The sequence below is a fragment of the Meles meles genome, chromosome 1, assembly GCF_922984935.1.
Source record: "Meles meles chromosome 1, mMelMel3.1 paternal haplotype, whole genome shotgun sequence".
In the NCBI taxonomy this organism is placed as follows: Eukaryota; Metazoa; Chordata; class Mammalia; order Carnivora; family Mustelidae; genus Meles; species Meles meles.
In genome coordinates, this window is record NC_060066.1 from 213,513,509 (window position 1) to 213,522,032 (window position 8,524).

General features: G+C 61.6%; 1 protein-coding gene across 1 annotated transcript; it reads right to left on the reverse strand.

Moving 5' to 3' along the window:
- Positions 1 to 822: 822 nt before the first annotated feature.
- LOC123928432 (basic proline-rich protein-like) lies at positions 823 to 3,848 on the reverse strand. Its single transcript, XM_045983645.1, has 3 exons — positions 3,755 to 3,848; positions 2,896 to 3,514; positions 823 to 2,638 (listed from the first exon to the last, which is right to left on the reverse strand). Exons 1-3 carry the CDS (start codon positions 3,846 to 3,848, stop codon positions 823 to 825), a joined length of 2,529 nt encoding a protein of 842 aa, XP_045839601.1.
- Positions 3,849 to 8,524: the final 4,676 nt, after the last annotated feature.

The window sequence follows — 8,524 nt, forward strand, 5'->3', positions numbered from 1 at the left end:
TAATTCCCCCAAACAATTGTCTTCTTATGTTGAACAAAGAGATCATTAATTCTATTTTTAATCAGCAAATGCTGTATTTCCAAATATAAGTATCAAGGCGCCCTGCCAGCTCTCAGCCCACTCAGGAGAAGCGCCCTGGGCCTCAGTCCTGACAGCAGGGCCTGGGGCAGAGTCCGGGGTCAGGCGTGGCCCCTCTTGCTCAGGAACTGGTGGGCTGAAGAGACACATTTCCAGCACCCTCTCCGTCCCTGCTCTCACAACAGGGATGGGAACCCCGCAATAAACGTCCGCATTCAGAAAGAGGCAGAGTGCGGACCTGCAGCCCTTCCAAACCGCACCAGGAAGGCGTCCCAGACCCCGTCCCTTCTGCCTGGAAGGAGTGTCCTGATTCTGTGCTCCCAGGGAGCCGCTCCCCCGGTCCTCTGCGGCCATGGCTCCACCTGCTCCCTGCTGGGAGGGTCTGTCCCCGCCAGTGGCCTCCGCCGCAGGGCTGGGGACTGCGCTGTCCCAGGGGGATGAGCGGCTTTCCGGGCCGCTTCCCGCCTGGATGAGGTCAGGGCTCATTGTGTCTCGGATGCATGTGGCCCCGCTGCCAGGGCCGCGGTGCACCGCTCTCCCGGCTTCTCCACTCCCCCTCCGAGTTAACCCCAGTCCCCTCCGACAGACGCTCCGGGCCCTATAGACCCGCGTCGTCGGGGAGCGGCTCCGGGCGGCTGCCGCACCGCGGGAAGACTGTCCTTCCGAGCTGCCCAGCCGTGCCTCCCGCTCCGACGCGGCCCGCCCCGCCGCCGGGCATTGCCAGGGGCACAGCCGCAGCCTCCCTCAGAGGGCTTCGCACGACCGCGGCTTGGGGCGAAGCCGGCCCTGCCGCACCTCCACGTCTCCGACCCCGGGAGCTCCCCGCGACCATCTGCTCGGGGCTGCAGACCGGCCCCCCTGCTCGCACGCTCTGCCCGGAGTCCGAAGCCAGCAGCAGTGCCTCGCGGCCTTCGTCCCCTCCGGTCCCTTCCCCAAGGGCACCTGCCACCGCCCGGGACAGCCCGGCGTCTCCCGGCGCACGACGCGGGCCGCCGTGTCCCCGGCCTTCGGACCCGCTCCTGCGCTCGTGCTGCGGGTCTCGGACTTGGGAGGCGGCAGCGCCCTGCTGGGGGGCAGCCCTGCTCGGGGACCGCCCTGCTCGGGGACGGCCCTGCTCGGGGACGGCCCTGCTCCGGGGACGGTCCTGCTCCGGGGTCGGTCCTGCTCCGGGGTCGGCCCTGCTCCGGGGTCGGCCCTGCTCCGGGGTCGGTCCTGCTCGGGGACGGTCCTGCTCCGGGGTCGGCCCTGCTCCGGGGACGGCCCTGCTCCGGGGTCGGTCCTGCTCGGGGACCGCCCTGCTCGGGGACGGCCCTGCTCCGGGGACGGCCCTGCTCCGGGGACGGCCCTGCTCCAAGACCGCCCTGCTCGGGGACGGCCCTGCTCCGGGGTCAGTCCTGCTCCGGGGTCGGTCCTGCTCCGGGGACGGCCCTGCTCCGGGGTCGGTCCTGCTCCGGGGTCGGTCCTGCTCCGGGGTCGGTCCTGCTCCGGGGTCGGCCCTGCTCCGGGGTCGGTCCTGCTCCGGGGTCGGTCCTGCTCCGGGGTCGGTCCTGCTCGGGGATGGTCCTGCTCCGGGGTCGGTCCTGCTCCGGGGACGGCCCTGCTCCGGGGTCGGTCCTGCTCCGGGGTCGGCCCTGCTCCGGGGTCGGTCCTGCTCCGGGGTCGGTCCTGCTCGGGGACGGTCCTGCTCCGGGGTCGGCCCTGCTCCGGGGACGGCCCTGCTCCGGGGACGGCCCTGCTCCAAGACCGCCCTGCTCGGGGACGGCCCTGCTCCGGGGTCAGTCCTGCTCCGGGGTCGGTCCTGCTCGGGGACGGTCCTGCTCCGGGGTCGGTCCTGCTCCGGGGTCGGTCCTGCTCCGGGGACGGCCCTGCTCCGGGGTCGGTCCTGCTCCGGGGTCGGTCCTGCTCCGGGGTCGGTCCTGCTCCGGGGTCGGCCCTGCTCCGGGGTCGGTCCTGCTCCGGGGTCGGTCCTGCTCCGGGGTCGGTCCTGCTCGGGGATGGTCCTGCTCCGGGGTCGGTCCTGCTCCGGGGACGGCCCTGCTCCGGGGTCGGTCCTGCTCCGGGGTCGGCCCTGCTCCGGGGTCGGCCCTGCTCCGGGGTCGGCCCTGCTCCGGGGTCGGTCCTGCTCCGGGGTCGGTCCTGCTCCGGGGTCGGTCCTGCTCGGGGATGGTCCTGCTCCGGGGTCGGTCCTGCTCCGGGGACGGCCCTGCTCCGGGGTCGGTCCTGCTCCGGGGTCGGCCCTGCTCCGGGGTCGGTCCTGCTCCGGGGTCGGTCCTGCTCGGGGACGGTCCTGCTCCGGGGTCGGTCCTGCTCCGGGGACGGCCCTGCTCCGGGGTCGGTCCTGCTCCGGGGTCGGTCCTGCTCCGGGGTCGGTCCTGCTCCGGAGACGGCCCTGCTCCGGGACCGCCCTGCTCCGGGACCGCCCTGCTCCAGGACCGCCGTCCTCGAGAACACGAGCTCGCCCTCGACGGGGCGACAGCCGGCCCAGAGTTCACACTCAAGGGACAGCGACTTACTCGTCACACGTGGCGTCCACGACGTCGCACTGAAGGCCGAGGCTGCCCTGCGGGCAGTGGGCCGCATCCCCTCACCGCGTGTGGCTTCCCCGCGCACCGAGAACAGAGTACGCATGCGCGTTGGCTCACACACCACGCTTTCTCTTTCATTGGCCAAAGCATGTGACCAGCCCACTCTTCTGCTCCAATTCCATTGGTCAAGGCTGGTCCCATGATCCCCTGCACTTCTGTTCCCATTCCATTGGCTATTGCAGGTCTCATGACCACACAACCCCGGGGAGGGCGGGGGAGGTAGAGTGCGCACCCAGGCGGGAGCCGCGGGGATCGCTCTGCAGACGGGGCTGCGGGCTGCCCTCGGCCTTGCGTCGTGCTCGCCGGGGAGCCCTGTTCGGCCGCGTCTCGTGTGCTGATCCGGGCCCTGCCGCTCCCAGAGGCCTCCCGGACCCTCCGCTTGCCCCGCCGGCGGCTCGCAGGCTGTTGTGCTCCATTCGGGCGACCGCGCAGCCCGGGCCGTGTGCGTGTCGTGCCCGCCGGCTGCCGCGGAGGGGCGGGCCGGGCCGTGCGGGCGTGCGGGGCCGCGGCCCTGTCCGCATGGGGGTCGGCGCCTCTTTCCGGGCTGGTTGCGAAGGGTCCCCTCCGAGAAGCGTGCGGGCACCTCGCTGCGGCCTCCCCGCGGCCCTCGGAGAGCGCGCGCCACCCCGGGCCGCTCGGGCCGGGGCCGGGGAGCCCCACGTCGGGGTACCTCCCGGATTTTACTTTTGGGATGTCGCCCCCGTTTGGCGTTTCCTGGGTCTGCTGGGTGAGACGGGCCGCTCCTGCGCCGTGCGCGCCGGCCCGGAGGGGTCGCTGGTGCCGGCCGGAGGCTCGCGGGCCCGCGCACTGCTGCGCGCCGGCTGCCGGGCACCGGTCCAGCGACGCGCTGGCTGTTCGTCAAGGCAGGCAGCTGTTTATTGTTCGGTGTACTCCAGAGCTGGAGAGATGCTTCCTTAATTATAGTTGGGAGAATTCATCCACATGAATTAGTAACTGCGCCCCCCGCCCCCCTGCCCTGTGTCCTTCCTCTCCTGTGCCGTGTCCCAAACGCACTGGATTCCTCCCTACAGCCTGGGTTTTCTCAGGTTGGCTCCGAGGCTCAAAGGACACTGAGCACCAAATCCTTAAACCCCCAAATATCTGAGGTGTCCCTGGGTCTCTGAGATCTTTGTATCTCTGTGCCCGAGGTAGAACGTTGGTGAACTTCTGCTCTCCGAACGTCATGACTTCCTTGCAGAGCAGAGCAAAAACGTTTCCTTTTCCGACAGCTGCTGTCTCCCTAGGAAGAACCAGGGCGCGGCTGCTGCGTGCCAGATGCGCCCCTCTCCCGTCTCAGCCCCACAAGGTTCCCAGAGCGGCCAGCTCAGAGGAACGTTTAATGTCTTGGACGTGGGAACAAAATGACAAGTGCAGTCCCTCATCAGACCTCAGCGTGCAGGCCCACCTCGCTCCAGCACCGTGCAGCCGGCCCCAGGCCCCGACATTAATCTGTTCTCTCCAAAAGGTCAGTGCCTCCTCTTCTCTGGACATTTGAAAAGGCTGCGAACAAATCATGATTTCAAACGGTTCTTCCAGGCTCCTCACCACGCTTCTGGTCCATGCACCGAGACTGTGATGTGCTAGAGCAGCCCCTGCGTGGTTTATTGACTTGGCGGATCTTCACTGCGGTCAGACACCACGTGCCCCACGGGCCTGGCAGGGGCTGAGTTTGGGGATGCGGAGAGGCATGAGCCTGGATTCTTGCTTTCGGTGGGCACACGGTCTGGTGGCTGGGGAAGGCAGGCAGGCTCTGTGAAGACGTCTGAGCAGGGCCTGGTGCCATGCAGAGGAAGGGGCTGTGAGCCTATCTGCATCAGGGTTCGAAGGGCTGTCAAGGACAGGAGAGGCTGCCTGGGTCACACGGGCGTGTGTGGGCCCCTGTCCACTGTGCTGTTCAAATGTGTGTGTCAGTCCCTGGGCGTCTGGGTAAAAGGCATGTTCTGCCCCAGCAGATCAGGGGTGGGGCCTGAGATTCTGCCTTCCTGGCAAGATCCCAAGTGAAGCTGCCGGCTTGAGGACTACAAAGATTGAGGCAGGTGGGAAGCCTGAGACCGGGAGAGAGGAGAGTCGGGGGCGTGGAGGGTGTGGGGCACCCCATTTGGTTATGGGGGGTGCAGGTGAGGGCAGGGACAGAGAGGCAGGTTCTGCTTCCAAGGCTTCATACACCTTGAAGGGCTCCCAGAATGTTCTCTACACACACCGACCTGAACCTGCATCACACTGTCTGTGCCTCCTCAGGTGTGTTCCTTTTTCTCCGTTAGTACAAGCAGACCTGGGCTGGGGCCACAATTCCATCATCCTGACACCCAGGGGCCTGGCCTGAGAACACAGTGAATAGTGATGAATTCACCTGCCTCCTCTGGTCTCGTTGGCAAGACGAGGTCTTATCCACTCAACTTCGGATGGATCTCTGTGCTCAAGACATAGGGATCGCACAGTTCATGCTTTTGGAGTTTAATTTACTTCTCTGACTGTGCGTGTAAAACTTCTCAGTGTGCCTGCCTACACGTGCTTCTTAGCTTAGCTCGCCTGCTTGCAGCTTGTTGCCAAGAGCAGCCATTCTGCTGCAGTGGTCCAAACATGTCCCCTGAAGACTGACATGAGGTTGCTGTGATAACTGAGATGGCAAAGTTGTGTCATCGGCCAAGATATTGACAAAGGACCTGGTACTCAGCAGGAAGGGGTGGAGGAAATCAACACCACTTTTGGGGGCAGTTATTCTGGGGCGGGGGTGGAAATAAAATACTTGATGTTTATTCCCTGATATGTTGAGTCTTCTCTTAAACTGGCAAAAGAATTCATCCTTTGAGTCCACTTAAAATGCAAATGGAATGAGACAAGGATCCCTAGCCAGTACCTCGAGTGGTTCTTGGTCATCTAGACCTCAGTGAGAATCAATTTTCAAGTTCCTAACTTGAGAGTCAGGTCCGTGGAATGGTGCAGCAGTGGCCCTGGACGGGGGCCGAAGGCAGGACGGAGGGTGGGTGGGTAAGTGGGCGAGCAGGTGGGGGTGTGCAGAAAAGGAAGTCCGGTTGTCAGAACTGGATGCTGAGACTTGGGGCGGGGGTTGGCAGGCCTGGGCGTGGCTGCTGGTGGTTACCCAGCTCCCTCTGGGTGTGGATGTCAGATGTGTGTGTGTGTGGGGGGGGTTATGGAGGGGCTTGGACCTTCTCCTCTCGGGATGGGGGATGGAGAGCAGACTTGAGAACAGAGCTGGTAACCGATGCTGCTTCTGGAGGCCTCTGTCCTCCTCTGCAGGTGGAAGCCAGCCAGCGGCTGAGCAATACGTTACGGACTGTTAGCTTCACACCAGGTGGAGAATGTCCATCTTGGAGGATGACGCAGTGGCTACTGCCGTGTGTGTGTGTGTGTGTGTGTGTGTGTGTGTGTGTGTGAGAGAGAGAGAGAGAGAGAGAGATGGAGGGACACAGAGAGAAAGAGATGGTGGTGATGAAGGGTGGTGGCCAGCCGGCTAGGGAGACAACTTGGTAAGTGTGGCCAGGCAGGCACGGGCTGCAGGGACAGAAGTCCCATGGGCAGGACAAGGCCAGCAGCCCAGCCTCTCAGGACAGAACCACTGCGCGGTGACGGCTTCACTGCTGCTGAAGCTGGGCCCCCGAAGGCTGTAATGAATTGAGACAGGACAAGATGCTTTAAAGTGTTTATGATCAATTTGCGTAGTGGATCTGGGTTTTAAAAAAAGAAAGGAAAGAAGCACGAGCTCTCAGGCATCTTGGCGGCACTCCACCTGCAGACGCAACCTGGCAGGAGTTGGCGTTTCTGACCACAGAGCTTTTCTACGAAAAATCAGGTTTATTTGCCTTTTCTCGTTTGATGACAAAAATAACGCAGGCTCAGTGTATAAGGCTTGGAAAATGCGGGAAGGGACAGCAACGCTCTAATATCTTGCCACGGGAAGGATCTGTCAGTGATGGATGGTGTGTTTTTTGTTCTTACCTCGGAAGTGGTCCCCTGACAGATTCTCCTGTGGCAACAGAAGCTTCCGTGCAGTTCATAAATTCCTCTGGCAGCCCGGCGGCAGCACCGCGTACTTTTATCACTGAAGGCTAATTGCTCCGTCTCCGTCTGCTCCTGGGATGGACGGGCTGCTGCAGGTGGGGGGAGGGAGGGGGATGCTTTCGGGGAAGAGGTGTCTCGGTTCTGGCACAGCACGGGGTGGGGAGGAATTCAGGAATCAGGCAGAGTCACCGTGGCAGGCGTCGGCAGAGCACTCCCTGCACACTCAACTCCCCTAAGCGGGCCACATGCTTTTGTCCCTTAACCTGGAATCCCAGGTGGGTACTACGGAGCCATTTGATAGAGGAGGAAGCCAAGGCACAGGTGACTTGCCCGAGGTTACACGGCTAGTGGGAGTCAGAGCGGAGGTTCAACCCAGGTGACTTGAGCTGCACTGCGACCGAGGCCAGGCAGGCTATGGACAAAAGATGGTATAAGCTGCGGTGGGTAGATTTTTAAGATGACTGTCTGGGGTATCCCCTTATATATTTCCTTCAAGTGGGAGGGACTGCAAGTATGATGAGGTTACATTATAGAGCAAGGTGAAGTGATCTGGCAGATGTGAATAAAGTCTCGACCTGGTGGACTTTTTTTTTTTTTAAAGATTTTATTTATTTATCTGACAGATCACAAGTAGGCAGAGAGACAGGCAGAGAGAGAGAAGGGAGGAAGCAGGCTCCCTGCTGAGCAGAGAGTCTGATGCGGAGCTCGATCCCAGGACCCTGGGACCATGACCCGAGCTGAAGGCAGAGGCTTTAACCCACTGAGCCACCCAGGTGCCCCCTGGTGGATTTTTAAATTCATTAAAAGGGAGATTGTTTCAGGTGGGCCTGACCTAATCAGGTGAACTGTGTGTGTGCGTGTGCACGTGTGTGCACACATGTGTGTGTACACATATCTATAAAGTCTAGAAGTCAGAGAAGAAAGAAGTCAGGGAGATTGGAAGGACAAGATACTCTTCTGTTGACCCTGAGAAAACAGCTGCTGTCGGGGGGGGGGGGGTTGGGCGAAGGGCAGGTGACCCCTAGGAGTTGAGGGTCTCAGTCCAACAACTGCAAGGAACTGAGTTCATACGGCAGCCAGACATTTGGAAGAGGACCCTGAGCCTGCCACATGAGATCTGTGGCGGGAAGTCATCAAGAAGCTGTGATCACTGGCTGACGTGCAACGTGGAACCAGGCAACGGGAGGCTGGTCACTTCTTCCTCTGTCCGGGGAAGGTGCACCTGGCTTGCCTACCCCATTCCCAGAAGCTGCCCCAAAGATACAGACTTGAGGTTGTGAGGCACTGACAGCTTCTGGGTGATATACATGACTGGATGTTGTTAAGTCATCTATGTAAACTTTTAGGATTTGGTGGGGGGGGGTGGGTAGAGCCACTCATCTTGTGGAACTCAGTGCAGATCTCAGAAGTAAGTCCCCTTGCTTGCTGAAACTGCCACCCACCAATCTGGAGTAGTCTGCTCCTTTCTGTGCTCTCTCCCTGTCCTCTGAGTGTGGGGGCCCACTTCAGATCACACCTGCGGAGCTCCCAGCCTTGGCTGTCACCTTGATTGGTGAGACTCTGACCAGGGGACCCAGCTAACCTGTACCTTGGCTCTTGACCCATGGAAACTGCAAAATAATGAGTCTGTGCTGTTCTAAACCTGCTAAATTGGTAGTGACTTGTTACTCAGCATAGCTTACTGATACACATGCAAATTAACACAAATTAGAAACTAGAAGGCACAGCGTCTTTGCATAGTAGGTGCTTAATTAGCATGGCTCTGCCCTCCCCTTTATCCCAGAAGCTGCCTGGCTTGAGCAAGGGCTGGGCACCTCCAGACAGGCAGGTTGATGTGAAGG

Excerpts from the sequence above, each read along its gene's own strand:
- LOC123928432 (XM_045983645.1), bottom strand. The coding sequence starts at position 3,848 with ATGACGTTCGGAGAGCAGAAGTTCACCAACGTTCTACCTCGGGCACAG. Across the intron at positions 3,515-3,754 it reads GACACCTCAGATATTTGGGG|CCAGCGCGTCGCTGGACCGG; the intron begins GTTTAAGGATTT and ends CTTGACGAACAG. Across the intron at positions 2,639-2,895 it reads TCCCCGCGGCTCCCGCCTGG|GGCAGCCTCGGCCTTCAGTG; the intron begins GTGCGCACTCTA and ends CACTGCCCGCAG.